General features: G+C 36.7%; 1 protein-coding gene across 1 annotated transcript in view; it reads right to left on the reverse strand.

Annotated features, from left to right (window-relative positions):
• Positions 1-1,388: 1,388 nt before the first annotated feature.
• A1cf (APOBEC1 complementation factor) overlaps positions 1,389-20,677 on the reverse strand; it is a 64,368-nt gene continuing 45,079 nt past the window's right edge. Inside the window, exons 6-12 of the mRNA XM_026410549.2 lie at positions 18,149-18,313; positions 15,211-15,308; positions 10,792-11,065; positions 8,322-8,527; positions 5,578-5,714; positions 4,447-4,598; positions 1,389-1,540 (exon numbers count right to left, since the gene is read on the reverse strand). Of these exons, the coding sequence (XP_026266334.1) occupies positions 1,389-1,540; positions 4,447-4,598; positions 5,578-5,714; positions 8,322-8,527; positions 10,792-11,065; positions 15,211-15,308; positions 18,149-18,313 (1,184 nt within the window). The remainder of the gene's footprint in view (positions 1,541-4,446; positions 4,599-5,577; positions 5,715-8,321; positions 8,528-10,791; positions 11,066-15,210; positions 15,309-18,148; positions 18,314-20,677) is intronic.

Here is a 20,677-nt window from a genome sequence, read left to right on the forward strand (position 1 = left end):
TCACCTCCCTACCATAAGATATTCCTGGAGAAGAGTCCTGAGACTCTAGGGAATTTGAGCAAATAACACTCTAATGAGTGTTTCTTCTGAAGAAGCAGTGTCTATTCAGTAGTGGTGGATATAAAATTATCTTGGAATGGTTTCAAGACAAGAGGATTCAGGTCTGATAAAACTGCCTCTCTTAATTAAAAATAAAAGGAAAGGATTCTGTGAGTTAGATAATTCAAGGCTCTCCCAGTTTATATAACTGTCTCTGAATACTAGATGGTGGTCTGGGTGCTGCAAAAAAAAAAAAAAAATCAAAGAGTTGAAAACAGGACTGGTGGTGCAGGTTAGTGTGGAGTGCCTACCTGGCATGCAGGAGGCCCTGCGTTTGATCCCCAGTACTGCAGAGCAAAGCAACACAAAATGACAGTGACCACCAAAACAAAACAACAGACCAAAAAAAAACTTCACTTTTATCTTTGACATGACCTTGCAGCCTATTTTGCTGAGTAGGAAAAAATATCGTAGGTGGTATCTTGTAGATCTGTAAAGTGTTTTTACTGCATTAGAGATGAACACCCTGCATCCAAGATGAAAACATTTCTGTATGGATAAGGAAAAGTTTTTAAAATGAGAAAGTAACTTCATATTGGTATGGTTTTTGTACTATGGCATCCTGGGCAGGGCAGGAGTTCTAGAGAAAAATAGTTTAGGCTAAAGAGTTGAATAAATAAGGAACCTGGAATTGTTTCAACCATATGTGCAACATGTTATATCAGTTTCTAGGATGTCCCCAGAGACTGAAGGGGCCAAAAGTATTCTGATTTATGACAAAATTTGATTGGGTGGAATTTTCAGACTGAAGTGATGCTGAATCCATAAAATCTTGGACAAGTGTCTTGGTTTCAGATCTGGGATATGAGCAATGGTGAAGGTGTTTTGCAAAGTAATCTCCTACCTTCCTTTTGCCTCTTTGTGACTCTTTGTATCACAAAAGCAGCTGTGAGCCAGGGATTGAGAACCTGGAAGTTAATCAGCTTCCCCTTGTTGTTGCTGACAACTCAGGTTTGCTCAGCCCTCACACCTGCCTACTGAGAGATCTCTCCCACTCTGTCAGTATTTGTAAACATACTTCCAGGACACTCAGGAACCTTGGAAGAATAAATTTGGGGTCAATGGCTCTGCAGCTTCCTGTTAAACAAAAGGCTCCTGGACATTTGATTTCATTTAGGAATGGCATTCACATTTCATGATTCTATAAACAAGGGCCAGTTATACTGTCTTAGGAAAGGAACTACTTTAGGAAAGGCATGGCTTATGATCATTAGGGTACTGAGTGAGAATTTTATTTCTCCTATATAGAGGTTTGTGTTTCTTATTCTTAAGTTAAAAGAAAGGTATCTTCAGAAGGTTCCGTATCCATCCCCTCGGGCAGTCACTGCAAAAGTGGGGTAGACCTCATAGGTTGTGTATGCTGCTAGGTCTTGTCCAAGGGTCACTGCTTGCTTGAGCTGGGCTGCAGACACAGGTGCTGTTGCGCTGGGGACAGCGTATCCTAGAGAAGGAGGCAGAGAAAACTTCATGAAAGGCATTCAGATTCGCTCTCTTTGGGCATGTGGTCCTCCTTTAGGAATTTGAAAAATTTTAACATATGGCTTTAAGTTAAATTTAAGAAGAAAAAAGTTAAAAGTAAGTATATATGTTTTAAAAGGTGCTCTCATGGGACACAGTAGGTGGGCATACTGATTTTTAAATGGCATTTGGAAAGCCCTAAAACAGTGATCATCAAAGCAAGAACTGCCTGTGTCACCTGGGTCAGAAGCACTTCATACCTGGAGAATCAGAAACACTGGAGAGAAGACCCAGGAAGCAGAAATGTAGGAGGATGCTGGGTTAATGAAAGTCTGCATTGTGGAGCTTTTCCAGAGTGTCTCGGAAATTTTAAAGAAAGAGAGGCCATTGAGGGGTCAGCAGGGCATGGTGGCGGTACTGCTGCACCCCTACACCTGCCAAATTAAACATGAAAAACCATTGCCTTCTCCCAAGAAGGATGTGTAGGCACTGGATAGATCAGTAGTGGAAATACTGTAAAGTTTTAGTGTGTGTCTTCTTAATACCATAAAAGCAGATGTCTACCCTGTCCACATTTGGACCTAACCATAAACAGCAGAAGCCCTATCTTGGGACCCATCCACCAAGCCTGTCCTTAATGTATTCAGAGGCCTTGATACTGGTCCTCACTCTCAGGGAACCAAAGAGTTTGAGTAATAAAGAAAGCATTCATGCTCTCAGTTTATATTATGTCTGGCTGATGAACATTTGTTTTTGAAGAAGAAAACCCAGCAGCCACTGTCCAGAGCTATATTTCTTTGTTAGTGTTTTAGAGCAAAGCCTGGGTGTTTCAGAGATGACCCCCAAATTGTAAAAAGGGAGAGAGGAACTTAAGGAATAAGTTGGGATCTGGTTTAGAATTTTAAAAGTCCTGTTGGTTTATGTGCAGTGGAAGTCTACCCTAGCCCAGACACATTGATTTTTCCTAGTGGCTTCTCAGGAAGTGGTGGCAGGAAGCTAGCTGGACTATGTTTTTAAAGATCAAATTCATACCTCGGTTGTACACTTTGGTTAGTAATGCCGGCTAATGCACATGTAAAGTTTGGTATATTTCCCAAAGATATGAGAAAAATATCAATATCACTTTCATTATTTTGCAAATGGTGCTTCTAAAGTTACAAGGCACATAAATGTATGAGTGTGTTTGTTTAGCACTGATTTTTCCTTTAGAAATGTTGGATTTTCTTTTTTCTAATTTCCAATTGGCTAATTTCTTAACTGCAAGGGCATTAGTGTTTTAGATTCTGTCCTTGGAATCTATTATTCTTTGCCTGACTCCATAGTAAAGTTATAACAGGCTACCAAATTCTTAGGTATTCATTCCTAAAACAACTCTCATGCCCTAAATATTTTTAACTTCTTGCTGGAACAAATAAAAGGGAGGATAAAATTTAAAAAAAAATCTTGGGTGAAAGCAAATCCTTTGAGAAAACTTTAAAATTCCCATTTGACATGGCTTATTTATTTATAGTATATTGCTTGTCTATGGGTACAGCTTTCTGTATAGTATATTGGTTGTCTATGGGTACAGCTTTCTGCTCGATTCTCCAAGACCTGAGAAGCAAGCCTTAGTATAAACCCTGAGTAGAAGGAAAGGTAAACACTCTGTCAGCACAGAGGCTGATGACAGTGCTGCCCAGGGAGGACCTTGCTCTCTGCAGTGGCAGCTGTTGCCTTGGTAACCTTACAGGGTCTCACCACAGAGCCTCTCCATGTTCTTATAAAGAAACAAAGCTGGAATCGAGGTCACATTTGTGTGTAAAACATGAATAGCTTTAGCCACATGTAACAGAATGGAAGACATTCACAGTCTTTGAGGAATAAAAGAGAGGAAGAGAGAACCCCAGGTGTTCTGGATATGAGGAATATAAAATTCTCCCACCTACACGTGACCTATAATGTGAGTGAATCAATGGTATAATTCTAGCTCTAGCAAAAACTCTCAAATTTGAGCATATGGAGGGGGACATGCTGAAACAATGACAGGACAGAACAATAATTTCTTCAAGAGAAATAGAAATTTTTACTAAAAAGTAGAAGGGTTAAACTAGCTGCTATGAAAAAATTTCTTGCTTGGTCCTTTCTGATCTCTAGAGGTTTCATTTTTAATGATTACCCTTTGTCGTGAGTATATAATAAAGTGGCAAGTCCTTTAAATATGATTCCTGAGGACATGTTGATAGAATTCATGTTAAGCAATCAGCATATGCCCTGGACCAAAATTAGAGAATGATAAATTGAGGCCTCATGGTTCACACATTGAAGAATCTTTGTCTTTCATGCACACACATTTAATTTTTTACTAAAAATGATTTTTAAAAATGTGATACATGCATCTTTTTCCAGAAAGTAAAGTAATAAAATTAGAAGACTAAAATTGGAGAGGGAGCTCAAGTATTGCTAAAAATCTAATTGACATTGGCCCAATTACTTCATCTAGTACCTGGGTTCTTTTATCTGTAAAATGGACATCATGATTTAACCTAAACCAGTGGTGTCATATTGTAAAGCTTGTGAGCATTAGGGTGTCTCATTCAGTAACACCTCCTATTAATAGATTGTCCCAAAGTCTCTTACTAAAAGGGAAAACAAAATGTCATCCCAGACTCAGAGAGATTGACTCATTCAAGATTTTGCAGCTGCTTTAATTTGAGCTGAGTCGAGAACCAACTCTGCTGCCTTGCTCAATTTCCTTGCCTCATGCTTGAATGGTTCACTCAGATGGCAAACCCTTTTTGTTTCACAGATGGTGCCAGTAGGCTCTATGGAGGTGGAGTTCACAAACAATTCTATGAGCACTTGATAGCAAGAAGGGTTTCCCAAACACTCTCTGGCATGATTTTTCCTTACCTGGGAAAACAGCAGCAGAAGCAGCAGCAGCAGGCGTTGTCCCCACGTCACCTCCATCGGTGGGGATGCCCAGGGTCTGCAGGGTGTACTCCGCTGCATATGTCTTCGCTTCATCCACATAGGCACTTAGCTTCGGAGGTGTGAAAGGGTGGCTGGAAAGCACAGCCAGAGTAGGAATTTTTAACCTTGTGTACTGGGGTCAGGTGAAAACCTAAGGTACTCTTAGTTATTATTATTATTATTATTATTTTTCTGATTGGCTATCTGCTGTCACCATTAGAACTTTAAGATGATTAGATGATGGATTTTATATGGTTATTTTTTTATAATCTTTGCTATTAAAATCTTCTAAATATATGTGCATGTAGGGATATACATGAATTGACCCAATTGCCAGTGATCCGTGACATTCTTGGGGCATACTTTATAATTTACTACAACACATGTGAAACACAGTGGTTCCTAAAATATCCATAAATGCAAACTTGAGATAAAATCCAGAAGGTGGTATCCACTAACAGGGAGGTCATATCTTTGGTCCAAAACTTTTAAATGATGAAACTGGGTGTAGTGGCACATGCCTGTAGTCCCAGTGACTTTGAAACAGGAGGTTGAAACAGAAGCAACTTACAGAGACCCTAAGCAACTAATGAGACTCTGTCTCAAAATGAAAAATTAAAAAGGGTTGGAGATATAGCTCTAGCTTGGTGTAAAGTACTCCTGGGTCAGATCCCCAGCACCAATAAACAAACAAATGAATAAATAAACAAAATAAAAATAAAAAGTTAAATGATGGAGCAAACATTATACATAAAAATGGCAACTTCATATGGTTCAAACTAAACACAGATAAAAGAACTGGCTATAGTCTTTCATTTCTTTCTCATGACCTACTGGTCTCCATTGGTTGATTATATTACACAGTTTTTGTTGTCTATAGGAAATTTGGGGCTTTTTGATGCAGGCCTCATAGTTGGCACCTACATCCCAACTATACATCTCAATGTTTGCATTTAATGACAAATTAGTAGGTAATAGACTTGAGAATTTATACTGTTTAGATAATGATTAAATAAATATATTAAATTTACAAGTGGATCTTATTCTAACAATTTGGAGAAATTTACATACATTGCAGGATTCTGACTGGCCAGAGCAGGAATAGTTACTTTGAATAAAAATAATTGTCTTTGGTCTTGTCCAATGGCAGAATGCAGCTGGTACACTGGCTGGCCCCAGTTATTTTTCTGACAAATTTCTTCTAATATCTGTAAGAGTTAAAAAAAAGATGATTTCTCCCTCAAATGTCACATTTGCATTATTTTTCTAGTTTCCAGGTTTTAAACTCTGATCTCCAGAGTTTAAACCAATATGAGAAGATAGAAAATGCTGCATGATTTAATGACTCATAAAATTTAAGTTGAACTCAATTTGAACTCCATTTAAAATGTTATATCTATTAGTTCATAGAATAATTTTCGCACCATTTACTCTAATAAGCTTTTGGTTTAGTCCATTAGCTGTAACTTTTTACTAAGAGCTTAATTTCATGACTTGTTTGATATATTTATTTCATCTATCTTAAAAAAAACCCTGCTTTGCACCAATGTGTGGATACATTTACTTATTATTACCCTCAAGTCCTCTGTTTATAGTGGTTTAGAGAAGATAAATGGAGAATATATTCTTATTTAATGTCTTTTGTCATAAGGCATGTTTTTTTAAAAAAAAGTTGGTGAAAAGTTTTATGGGTTGGTACTTATTAATGAGCATTGATAGAATAGTGTTGATAGTTGCAATGTTTGGCAACACTTTGCTTTTGGATATCTTTATGATGACCTGTTTTTTTGTTTTGTTTTGTTTTTCATCCTTTGCATGTTTTCATTTTTTCTTGTGTAATTACACCAAACTGAATCTTTTTACTTTCTTCATCCAGAAGTCATTCCAGAGAGGTTCTGATCAGCAGAATCAGTATACTGTGCAAAATAGACACCAGTCTGAGAAAATAACTCGGAGACAGAATGGTGCCCCAGGATGTGTCTCTTGGCACTTCTTATCTCATTTGTTCTAACACTAATCTAGCTGTGTGGCATGACATTTTCCAGCTTATTAATTTGTAGATTGCTCTTATTTTCTCTGTTAACTCTTTTTCAAAACATTCTTGTAGCAGTTCTTGTCATCTGCAAAGCATTCTCCAAGGTTCCCATGCAATAATAAATTAGCTCTTGCTGGAGGATAGTCAGTCTGCCTGTTTATGCAGGTGAGCAACATGCAGTCAGAGTGACCACTCTAACTACTGACCATGCAGGACAGGAGCCTCTGCTCTTCTGCTTAGGGGTTCTAAATGCTGCTACAGGGTATGAATGTTAGGGGTCACATGGTCTTCAACTTCTCAACCATAGCTGCTAACATTCAGAGATAAATTAATTAAAGACCTTTCTTTAGGTGATACACACAGTTATTCACAGATTAATATAAAGCATGGCCAACTTCTAACCTGAGTTTTAATGTAAAAAGCAGAGATCTTTGCTCATGCTACAGCAGCTCTCAGAAATACTATACAGAATTTATTATTATTGCCTTTTAAGATGTTTTTAAATGATTTCCATGAATACCAGAACTTGGAGTTTTTAATAATTGGGTTTTGACTCAAGAGAGGTATTTTCTCAGAAATCTTTATCATGTCACCTACCCAATTTCTCTATAATTATGTGTTGGTATCATCCCACTTGATTGCTATATGAAATTTGATGGTTATAATAATTTTTTCTCTCTAGCACTTAAAACAATACACTGTTCATAAGAGAAGCCCAATTAAAAAAATAGCTGATTGTCACTCTGATAGGCATTCTTTTAAAACTGCTGGGTGCAGTGGTGCATGCATGTAATCCCAGCAGCTGGGGAGGCTGAGGCAGGAGGATTGTGAGTTCAAAGCCAGGTTCAGCAAAAGCGAGGTGCTAAGCAACTCAGTGAGACCCTGTCTCTAAATAAAATACAAAATGGGGCTGGTGATATGGCTCAGTGATCAAATGCCCCTGAGTTCAATTCCTGATATGCCTCCCTCCCCCCCAAAAACCCAAATTGCCTAAATAGAGTTAGCAGAAACTTTAGATGAACTTAAGCTGTGGTTATTCAGCCAAAGTACAGCGTAGAGAGATCAGCATATAATGCACACCCACAGGGAACAGTCTAGGGTTAGCATAGATTCTATTTTGTCTTATTTTCAACTCTGGAATTCAGATTTCACACTGAAACAAACTTTATAACTTCCAATTTTCATTTAAGAAAGACCACAGCCTCCTACAGAAACATGGAAAGTTAGAACTGTTAGATGATTGCAAAAAAACTTCACCATAATGCCACTGCACAAATATGATCATTGTAGAAGACTCAATTTGATATGACTGATGGCATGTTATAGTTAAAGATTCACCTAGCTATCATGGAATAGCTTTCTCTTAAACACAGCATTTCTAAGAAAAGATGTCCTGATTGGTCTATTTAGAGTTCCCTGCCTTTAGTACTCTTCATTTGCCAACTGAACTGGTTCACACACACAGACATTTATTCTAAGCCAGGATGCTTGTCTTGTTTTATTTCAATTTAATATAATGGTTGACAATTCTTAATAGCTCTTAGATTCTTTGCATTTCAGAGGAAGATGATTTAAGATTAAAAAATAATGAAAGGGCCTATAATGGAAAATGACACTCAATGCCCCATATCCCCTCAAATTACATGATGTTGGCTAGCCACTTTATCTAGTAAAACATAAGCATAGCCCAAGTAAGGATCAAACCCAATCATTTGATGATAGGTGTATGATGATCATTGGCCCAACTTAAAGAAGCTATATCTGCAATTAATTTACCTACCTGGGGAGCAAGTTTAATTCCTTGGGGTTTTAAAGTTACAGGATTCATGGGGGTGAGCTCCATCCCAGGTAAAATATCATAGAGTTTGTCTTCTCTCTTGTCTCCTTTGACTTGGTATCCACGGCCCAGGCCTGTGTATGCCAAATAGCCACGGCCGCCCAGTCCTCTCACTCCCGCAGCCCCTACAGGTACATTCATGTAAATTTCTAGGAATGTAAGAAGGCATTAAACTGAATCAAACCACCAGAAAATCACCCTGAATCTTACTGTAATGGAAAAGTTAGCCCAACTCACATTGATTACAACCTCAAAGATAGGTAGAAAACTCTAGGAGTCTAATGTGATGAAACTCAACCTCAATTAAGGCTCACTGTAGGCATCTCTGTTTTATTAACTACCTGAAAGTAATACCATCAGGGCTTCTGATAAGCACATGAGCAATTTAACAACTTTGGTATAAAGAGAAACTTTGCAATTTCCACCTTCAGTTAACCTTTTCTTAATGTTTCTCTGAAGACTAAAGTTTGGAAATGTGTGTATTGAACACTTCAGCATAATATGACCACTTGTATTGAAACCAGTCTTGCATATAGACTGTCACTGATCAGAAAATCAGAAATGAATTCTAGCTTCCCCAATTATCCTACCCCTAATGGCTTAATGGGAAACCAATATATATAGAAAACGTATTTTTAAGATCATCATTCTCTTTCTGATATTCTGTCAATGTGAGTCTTAAATTTCCATTGAGTTTCACATATAGATTCCTTTTGAGTTTTGTTTTGCCATGTTGTTACTTTGATTTCCTCTTGGTGGCATAAAGAGATAAAAAAAACTAAATTGATTACCCTTCATCCATGAATATTATTCGTTGATTCCTTTCTTTTTATAAATCATATATATTTCTCTTAGAGTCTTTTTTCTACATCACAACTGGTTGACAACTTATATTAATATATGGCTTGCTTAATGATATATTTTAGATTATATATGTATGATGTTTCAATGACATCATTTATTATCATATAACATAGAAGTTCTTCTGTAGGAAGACCTGATGATTTCTTTTGTATTACAATTTTGGCTGGGATGATTATGAATGTAGAACTTTTAAGCCTGTTGAAGGATAGAGGTCCTAAAATGCTCAATTCAGTTCTACTGAAAAATTGTAAAACAGTAATATGTTTGTCTCCACAGTAACATGGATGTGTCTCCTTGCTTCTAAGTTGAACCCAAGAATAGATCTAAATACAGAGTTTGTAGTTATTGCTAAGATTGATGTCACATTTGGAAAACTGGACTGGGATTCTGCTGGCATTAGCCACATTCTAGCACAACCACACTTATCTATCCTATAGGAAGAGACAAACCAATTGCTTGGAAATTAAAAATGTTTTTCTCATCTTCTATATTACTTGAACAGACTGAGCTCAGAAAACTGCTTGAATATTGGGAATTCTTATAGGATTCAAACATGAAATTGTTATGGTCTGGAAGTTGGGCTGAGTTTGTTTTTCTACTTGGAGTTTAATAGTTTCCCATACACTAAAGAAATCAGTTGATTTCCTTAGTGATTGGCTTTTTGAAGGCATAATGTATATTCATTAGGAGAGGTCAGATGAGAGTATCCCATCGATCTATTAGACTATATTTATGGTGATTTGTAATTTATGATAAAGATGATGCTACTCAGTCACCATCAAGTACATAAAGCCTTAAAATGTTTTTTGTTATTTGAGGTAATCAATTTCCATTTTGGACAACACTACTTTGCCTTAGAAGTTTGTTGTTGTTGTTGTTGTTGTTTTACTGTGGATTGAACCCAGGGGAACTTTGCTGATTCAACAGCAACATCCTCAGCCCTTTTTATTTATTTATTTGGTACTGGGGATTGAATTAGGGGCACTTGACCACTGAGCCACATCCCCAGCCCTATTTTGTATTTTTATTTAGAGACGGTTGCTTAGTCCCTTGCTTTTGCTGAGGCTGGTTTTGAACTCATGATTCTCCTGCCTCAGCCTTCAGAGCTGCTGGGATTACAGGCATGTGCCACCACCCCCAGCTCTTTTTATTTTTTATTTTAAGATAGGGTCTCGCTAAACTGCTAACACTGGCCTTGAACTTGTAATCCTCCCGTCTCAGACCATGTCCTGCCTTTGGAAATTTTGTAATTAATACAAGATGGTGGAGCTAGGTTTTAGTTCATGCAAATTTTATGGGTCTGTGCAAAGATCAAATTTGTACACTAGTTTCATTTACACAAAGTTCTGATCAAGGTTTTTTAATTACCAGTTGTAATGTAAAAAAAAAAAGATTCCTATGAAGTGAGAGCTATTGATATATTTGATTTTTAATATGCATTTTCCAGTCCTTTTCTTCCAGTGGTCACATCCAATTGGTCTAAGGCTATTGGACTACAAATCATTTGAAATCCTGGAGTTACTCTAATACAGGAAATGATTGGTGTTACCTCTAACAGAAGGGGCTCGGATAATGGCCCTGTTGCTGAGGTGACCTTTTGTGGCTGGGAAATGAAGACTGGGAATTGCTGCATAGGCCTGGGGGGCGTAGAAGACAGGAGCTCCAAGGTAGGTTGTGGTGGGATCATAAACATGGCCCAAAGAGTAGGTGTACTCTCCTTGAAGCATGGTGCCCCTTCCACCTGTGCCTCGAGTATACCTAACATAACTGTCCTTGTCCACTGGTTTGGCTAAGGTCACTTCAATGGGGGAACCATCCAGCACCTGTTGTAGAGAGCAAGGAGAAAGCAACATAAGGAGATATTAAGACAATCAAGTGTGGCTGAGCCCTAAAAACATATCTCCTTCTGAGTGCTAGAGTATTTTCTGTATATTTACTGACTGATTCAATTATTCACATCTTGTGTCTTTATAGATTCTTATTTGTATGCCACTTGATTTTCTCTGAGTGGTTTTGTTGGTAAATTGCATACGGTGCCAACAGGTTTGACAGTGGCATACTGACTACTGTTCATTAATATATTGGTTATGAATTTAAAATCTAGAGATAGAAAAATTATGAGATGGAAAATTATGTAGTATCTCTATTATGTGAGATATATATTTTAAAGCACATATTTATATAGTCATATAGTTACCAGAAATTTTAGGTTCATTACGGGTGAAATATAATTTTTACTACATGACATAATAAAATAAAGGTGAAGGAAGACAACAAAGGGTTCTTATCACTTGTTAACACTGAGCTACTGTGGGTTCTTTAGCTAGGCCTTGTCAGCTATCAGGGAGCCAAATGTCTTGCTCATTAGAGTCACTACACAATAGGTCATTTTCACTGGGGAAGAACAGAGGCTCAGGTGGGGCCCAACTCAAGGAATAGAAACCTATGAGGCTATGCATTTTCTCCCACAGATACTTCCTTGTGAAAAAGAAATTTGATCCACTGAGCAATTGGGAACTAATAAACAGGGTTGACAGGGATTGTGATTGGGAGATGGGAGCAGTACTGAGAATTCTCCAGTCATGAGATGCTTAAAATCTTCCCTCTAGAGTTATTGGAGTAGCCTTTCTCTGATGCAAGTTTCTGAAACTGCATACAACTCCAGATATTGAAGATAATGGCTGTGTAGGTCTTCTGTGTAACTTACTCCTATATACAGTTTGCCTACCCATGAAACAAAGATATCTCTCAACAAATACTTGATAGATTGATGCATTTTCTTGTTTAAAGGACAAAGTGTTGTCAGAAAACACTCATGGCTTCTTTTCAATAAGAAAACAACCAGTCTCTATTTTACACAAAGAATGTAAATAACAGAAAGTGTTCCTGCAAAAATTTCTGTTCACAGCAGCTGAGTGTACATCCTTATCCTTCACTTTCATGAGTGACTCAGTGGTTTCTGGCTTACTGAAGTGTGCTGGACAAAGCTTGTGCCTCACAGTCATCCTGATATTTTCATTAGCCTCTGCAGCAACTTTTCCTTGTTTCATGTATCTACCTTAATTTTCAAATGCTCAATTCAGTTCTACTGAAAAAATTGTAAAACAGTAATATGTTTGTCTCCACAGTAACGTGGATGTGTCTCCTTGCTTCTAAGTTGAACCCAACAATAAGTCTAAATACAGAGCTTGTATTTATTGCTAAGATTGATCCAGTGTCAAATATAGACAGAATGGACAAAACCCAGTCGATACTCAACAATCATATATTTCTGTAGATGTAATTGGAAGAGACTTGGAATGCTGAAGGAAGGGGAAGGACTTAGGTATAAGACTCTTTATATCTTTCGCTCTGTCTTGAAGAAAATGAGGTACTCAGATAGGTCTCTGATTATAAGCACTTCCATATCAGGAAATGTTTTGAATGAAATAGTCACTGGCAAGTCATATTTCTTACTGTAATAGATTTTTCTCTGCATTTCTCTGCCCTCTTCAACAGCATCTTATACACAGTATAGTATTTTAGTTGTTGAGTTTAGATATTTGAATAGTTGGGACAATGTCTTATTGATCAGTAGACCCCAAGGCCCCCCCCCCAATTTTTATCACCTCAGAGATACACATAAGTATTTATAGAATAAGTGAGTAATCATGTTCAAAGCTAAATTCATCATATTTTTCTCCAAAATAGGCTTTTCTTCCTGACCCCCCCCCAGTCTGTCATTATGGAAAACTTATAATGACTTCTCCTTTTTCATCATCTCTAGTCAGTTACGACACTTTGAATTAACTCCCCCAGAGTTCTGCATAGAGGTCTCTATTATATTCCCTTTTCATCTTAGTTCAAGCCCTTATTTTGATGATTGTAATAGCTTTATAACTAGATTCCATCATCTCTTTCTTGCCACTCAAAAAGTCAACTCTTACTAAGTTAATTTCTCCAAATTATATATGATCATTACTCTACCTCACAAAGAAACTTCAAAGTCTCATCTTCTTTAATAAATGAAATGTAAATACCCAGAGTTGAAATATTAGGCCTACATATGTCCTGGGAAAACTTATTTTTGATTTTTTTTCTTGCTACATTATACTTAAATATAATATTTGATCTATATTTGCTAATAATATTAAATATAATTAACTCTATATGTGAACACTGCTGTGAAAATATCTAGCTGCAAAATTGACAATAATTTGAATACTTCTCTGCCTTAATTATTCCAGTATAATTACTTAGCCTTTAATTTACAATTGGCTTTGGCTTCGGCTTCTCAGCAATCATCATGTATACTCAGAAATATTTCCTAAAAGAGAAAAGCTAACTTAAAAATTGTTTTCAATGTAATAACATGAATATGTCACACACATTGAATATATCCTATGAATGAATATGTCAACATATATGATGTATTCATGTTATTACTTTGAAATAATGGTTTGTTTCATAGGCATGTAGGTATGTATTTAAATATGCATTTCCTTTTGCTTTTCAATTCATGCTCTCTTAAACATTTTTGAAGGCTTCAGGCTGTCTGAAGATACCTGGGCTGGAAAGTCTCCCATTTTTCCCTCCAGATCAACTCCCCCACCAATCTCTACCCTGCCCTCTGCTCTGGGAGACTTCTCTATATGGCTCCTCTCTAGGGCTTGTGACCTTCTGTATTATCACGGACTTGGCCACTGAGCAACATTGACAGGCGGGTAGAGAGAAAAACAACAGTGATTTGCGGGCATGTATTCTCCTGGATCCCTCTCTCAGAGGCTACCTTGGACTGGTTGTATCCTTTAACCAAAGGACATTACACCTTTCAGACAAGACTGAGCCTGTTCAAGGTGGTATGGCCCTAAGTCACTATGCCTTTTGAAAAGACCAACTGTACCCACTCCTTTTTTCTTTCAGGATTTCTATTAATGCCCCAGTCCCTTGTGCCTTTGACTTCAGGAGTACTGTGAGCCTCAGGTTCCTGTACTATCTCTTTTAATTTCCCTACTCCCCACTCACATATCTGTAATTAATTCCTTTGACAATGGTTTTCTTTTGGTATCCTGACAGATGCAAGACTCAAATGTAAAACAGCCCCAAGTGCATTATGTTTTAACTACTTTGCTTATTGTTCTCCAATTTTGCCTTGCTATGCCCAATTCTGGTTTCTAAGACTGGGTCTCCTTTCCATATTTTGTCTTTTGAAATTAGATCCAATTTCTAAGGCTTCTCCTTTGTATTATCTTCTCATGTCCATGAAGATTTTCTGGTTCTTGATGACTCACTTCTTCATTTGAACCTTTTTACTGCTTTTCTATCTCTTTTTACGATACTCTACCTAACTGTGCTTTGCATAGGTGTTTGTGTATTTCTCTTAATCCTCCAGGAGAATTCTGGCTCTTTGATAGGTATTTTGGATTTGATTCTCTTTGTGTCCCAGATGATATTAGTAGATAGTGTGTTTTAGTGTTTATTGGACTGATGTCAATACTAAATTGGTTTCTACAGACAAATCAGTAGTAAGGATATAGATGTTTGTTTTCCTTTAGATATTACTCTTGGCAAGGTGGGAGATTCTAAGCCATCCAGAGTTGGCAGATCAAACTCTCAGGGTAGAATGACAGCTATCTTAACATTTTAAAAAAGGGACCATTGGCTCTTAAAATACTGTACTAGAAAGTACAATAATGAGAGAAATTTGGAATTGGGTGGGGGGAGACACCTTAAAGTAATTAAGTCTAATCCCCTCTTTCTAAGAAAATTGTGGGCCAGTGATTTGTTCAAATCAGAAAAATAATTAGAGGCAGAACTGGACATACTAGCTCCATCTCCATCCTCCACTGTATGTTTATCATTTTTCTTCTGTGCATTTTTTAAGGGGACTGCAGAAGCCATGTTGGACATGGGGAAAGATGCAGTGCAGTGGACTCATTGCTCTATTGAACAGGAATCTGTGCATATTTTATCCTTTCTCCTACATTACCTTCCCGTTTAAAGCTTTCATAGCCTCAACTGCATCTTCTCGGTTACTGAAGTGCACAAAGGCATAGTCTCGGATTTTTTTTACTCTCTCCACCGCACCTGAGAAGAGAGTGAAAGTAGCCCGATTAGCAAACTTGAGACAGCATTGAAATGATGCAGTTCGCTTCTGAGAGTGCACATAAGGATCTTATCAGGAATCTTGTGTGTCCAGGTTTAAAGTTCTGCAAATTTAAAAGATTTTGTTTGTAAGTTTAAAACAACATTTGCAGTGTGTGACTTGTTATAATTATCTGTGGATTCGTGTTTTCTACTTCCTAAGACTTTTAAGGGCAGAAATGGCAGCTTACTTTGCATTTTATATAAATGATGATATTATATGCAATGGTAAAATGCCATTGAATTGAGTTGAACTCAACTATTGGTTATCTTACATATTTAGTTGATTACCTTTTTGAAGTTTTATGCTATCCCTCTGAAATATCTTATTTCTTTTGACTATATAATAGAATTTTAGAGCTAAGTGAAACTTTAGTAATGATTTTAATTTTTTATTACTTTTACTATACTTATTTTTACTTATATGTTAGGAAACTATGATTCTGACAAGATAGGTGATGTTTATCTTCCACATAGTCAGGATCTAGAACTAGATCTTCTATATCTTATCCAATACTCTTTAAATTAAAAAAAATAATAAAATTGCTTCTGAAGAACATCTGAGATTCCTCCCATGCTATAATGATGATATCTAAAGGTTGGAAATCAAGTAGGTATCTACTAATTCTATTTTGAGGAATGTTTCATATAGAAATAAAATTTGCATTAAGATTATGCATGAGTAAATCAATTATACCACTCCTGAAACAGCAAAAACAAAATAGCTTAATATACATTTTTTATGGAGTGACTAAATCTGGTACATTTATACCAATATCAGAGTCTTCAAAGGGAACAGAATGGACCTGTGGGTACTTAAATGGAATATTGAGACCCACTGTTTATTTATTTATTTACTATATTTATTTTTTAGTTGTAGTTGGACACAATACCTTTATTTATTTATTTTTATGTGGTACTGAGGATTGAACCCAGGGCCTTACACATGCTAGGTGAGTGCTCTACTTCTGAGCCACAACCCTAGTTCCCACTGTTTATTTTTAAAAGTTACAAAATACTGAAAGAATGACAGTTGCATGAATGAATTGAATAAGGATGGGGTATGGGATCCTAGAGTTGTTAAACTGAGGATCTCCTACCTACTGGTTGTATGACCCTAGGTAGGTAAGCTACTTTACTCTGGGTTCTGGTTTTCTTATCTAGAAAATAAAGGAACTAATATATTAACATACATTATTAGGTCACTGTGATGAATAAGTTACACATGATGTAAAAGTGCCCACTGTAATGCCTGGCAGATAGTGACCAGCCAGTTGTTAGCAGTTTTCTATATTAGCCATGAATTTGTAGGTGTTAGTATGCACTCACACCATAATATTAAAGTATCAGGGAAGACTGAGTTCCTGAGGCTGAAGAAAGACAAATCTTTGGGGGATCTTTAAAAAGAAAAAAATGACATCCTTGCTAATTAACTTCAGCATGAATCATCAGCTTATTATTTTATTATGCCCAAAATAGCACCCAGAATCTGAAACAGAAAATATGAATATTTGCGGTGAATATTCTCAGGCAGTTTAACATGGTAGCATTGTGGCCCAGGCTTATCAACATCCTAGAGTATTTTTCTGGAGACTTAGACATTCTGTCATGGAAAAATGTTATTACTGTGCTAAAACAGGCCAATATTGCCAAGAAGATGTCCCAAGATACACTAAACCGCCAAGGTAGCCTGCCACAAAAGAGGATCCATGCTCCAAAAGTTTGGGAAATGAGGTATCCCACATCTCTTCTTGAGGACTTTCAAGCATGTTAGAAGGCTAATGACTCTAAGTCCCATAATGAAGAAATCTGCTTAATTTTGCAGAAACTGGTGTTTACAAACTTATTTGACCAGGGGACCCTTTTATCAGGAATACCTACTAACATTTTGTAGATGTGATGTTCTGTATTAGTTTATGCAAATGCTCATTTCTACACTGTTTCTTGAAATGCTTTACCAGTCTAAGTGTTATAGCTTCCATATTGAGAAGAAAGAGATGGAGAGTCAATCTTGTAGTTTATAATCAACATTGAAAAATATTGACAAGATAATTAGCAACTAGTTATTCCTTTTTGTTGGAACCTTTCCTTGATTCCTTTTCCTCCCTCTTCACCCAGTTTCCGAAGATTGTCACTGCCTTACTTTTGCACCTGAAGTCAAAAGTGTATTCCATTACAATAGTGGTTCTCAACTGGGGGTGGTTTTGCACACTCCTGGAGTATATTAGGCAATGTCTGGAAATACTTTTGGTTGTTATGGAGGTCACTATTGGTGTCTACTAGGAGGAGCCTGGGCTGCTGCTGAATATATCCTACTATCTTCTGGACAGATCCCCATTATCAAGAATCATCTGTTCCAAAATTCCCTTAGTGCTAAAGTTGAGAAACCCTGCATTAAACCTGGAGTTATGGCCATGAACTCAATAACACAGTCAATATTTATTGAACACTTATTATATTGCTGGTCTACAGACTGAGTGTCTTAGGATTGAGGACATAACAAGAGGAAAAAGAACTTATATTCATGGAATTGCTAGTTTAGTGAAGTAAATGTGGATTCATTACTCACACAGATAAATACATGATTATAATATTGTTAAATGTTGTAGAACCATAGGTATCACTTTCTAATCCAAAAATGGGAATATAGCTTGAGTAATGTACATTCAATTATGAGAATGACCTCAATAAAAGCTATATTCTCTTTAAAGTTATCAGAAGCCACCTGAAGCATAAGCTTGTAAAGTATGTTTTGAAAAAGTAACCTTACATGTACGTCCCACCTGGTCTAATATTGTTGAATTCCTTTTCAATCATCTCTTCAGAGGTAGACAGCATAAGATTTCTTACATATAGGATTTTCACAGAAGACATGGTGTCTTCATCAACTTCTACTTCCGGCTCTGCCCAGTCTACTGCAATAGGATGTCCCCATAACTGAATTCTTCCTGTGGAAAATGATCAAATGTATGGTACATTATTTAGAAATAAGGACAACATTATCTCAGTTCATGCTGATGTTCTTTTAAATTGAACTGACCCTTGAGGTCTTGAATGAGCAAGACCATTTAAAGAGGTTATTGTTGATTTTAAGACATTCAAAAAATGTAAAAGTTGGTTAGAAGTGAGTTCTGTGTGACTAGTGGTTTATTATAATGATTGCGTATAAAAGGAAATAGGTTGTGGTTTGAAATAGAAACAGTAGACATGTTTGGGTCTTAAGATAGATCTTACAGGGTAAAGGTAGCTGTTTAAAGGAACAAAGAAAAAGGAGAGAAAGGCCAAGAGTGGATTGAGAACTCAGACACAGAATTTGGCTTCCTGAAACATTAAAAAGGTCAGTAGAATATGTGTCTGCTGCTATTGGAATCTGTGTTGTTATTTGGCCCAGGCACCATTTGAGATGTCTAAGAAATGGTACTTGGGCAAGGGTGGGTGGGTGAGTGGCACCCAGGGACCCACTCACCCCTAGTTTGTTCTCTACTCCTTAAACTTGGTCAAGGCTCCAAGCTACTGTGTTTCCTGCCAATTTTCTTTTAGAACATGGGTAACTTGGGAATCTGGAGAAAAATATATATTTTTTTAAAATCCTAATTAAGAAGAGAGATGAAGAGCAATCAATGAAAAAGTGTATGATAAGAATTATGTTAAAAAACATTAAACTAATAGATTATTTTAAAATAGTTTTCACAGTATAATTTTATAAATTTAAAACTTAAGTATTTGCATTACAGCAAAAATTCACATATATTGTGTTAACTCACTTTTACAATTTAGTGATGTGAGATAGCTAAGCATCAGCACCATAAAACTGTTAAGATCTGTTCCTGAAAATTCAAGGAAATAATTCTAAAACACTAAAAATTCTGACTGAATACTAACCCAGAGTATCAATAGTTTTGAAAGCTATAATTCAGTGAATGGTTTTCAGAGTTACCAAAGTTTTTGTTAACTATAGAGACAAAGCTCTTTCATTACTCAATATGAATAAACTTTCCAATAAATTCCCATCTGTCAGCATCTCGGGATTCACAAAAATGGAAAGAACTACAGGTATTCAGTATAATTGCTATCTGTAATTCAGATTCACAAAGATATTTATTCTAGCAAAAAATCAAAACCTGTGTTAGAAAACTGCTCTTAAAAAAAATACAGTTACTAGGGATTTAGCCGCAAGTCAACAGGACAACTGTTCTACCACTGAGGTACATCTCTAGCTTAGAGTGGGATTAAGTCATAATTTCACTGAGGGTCGGCTCAGTTACGACAAGAAATCTGACTCTCCTTAAAGTGTAGTTGCTGTCCAGGATCACATATATTTTTGTATTTCTATAGTAATTATTTATTAAGTATTTTTCTCTATGTGCTTTCTCAGTTCTTTCTTACCATAGCCTTGTGGGGAAGAGGATGAATCCCAGTTTTACAGAAAAGGAAAGGAGCTTTAGGGTTGGTAACCTGCCCAAACCTATTTCCCCTCACCACCTCTCTCCTTTGGTTTTTGTGGTTCATTTCTTTTACGTCTGTGAGTTTCAGATCCTTGTCACAATGGTAAGAAGGTTGTGAATTTGACGCTAAACCTAGTTCGTTCGTTCTTTCTTTCTTTCGCTTTTTAAAGTTTATTCTGTTTTATCACCCTCAAAATACAGCAACCCCAGAGTTAGCCCTCAAAGCAGTGCTCACTGCTCCCCTGGAAGGAATGGATGCTTCTGGAGCCTGGGGCAAATTACCTACTTTGTTTTTATTCATTCTTTGGGAATAAGCTCCATCCTGAAAATAATACAAAGTCGGAGAGAAGAAAGTCAGGAGTCCTTAGTAATAGTAAGGATTTATTTATTTATTTAAATATGATGCATAGGAGGCAAGTATTTTCAACCCAGATTCATCGTTTTATTCCTTGGAAAGCACTTGTGATCTTTGACAAAGATTCCAAGAACTCACAGTGAGTACTGAAAAGGCAGTCTCTTCAATAAATGCTACTGGGAAACCTGAATATCCACATGCAGAACAATGGAGTTGTCTGAGATGGGTTACCCCATCTCAGACCATATAAAAGAATTGACTCAAACAAATAAAACAAATAAAAGGCTCAAATGTAAGACCTGAAACTATGACACTGCTAGAAGAAAACAGTGGGTGAAAAGTTTCTTGACACTGGTCTGTACAATAATTTTTTTGAACATGACCCACAAAAGTACAGTCAACAAAGCAAAAAGAGACAAATGGAACTAACTAGAAAGCTCTGCCCAGCAAGAAAATGATCAACAGATAATGCAAAGAAAGGGAAAATATTTGTAAACCATACATTTGATAAG

This window comes from Urocitellus parryii, chromosome 5 (genome assembly GCF_045843805.1).
Source record: "Urocitellus parryii isolate mUroPar1 chromosome 5, mUroPar1.hap1, whole genome shotgun sequence".
Lineage (NCBI taxonomy): Eukaryota > Metazoa > Chordata > Mammalia > Rodentia > Sciuridae > Urocitellus > Urocitellus parryii.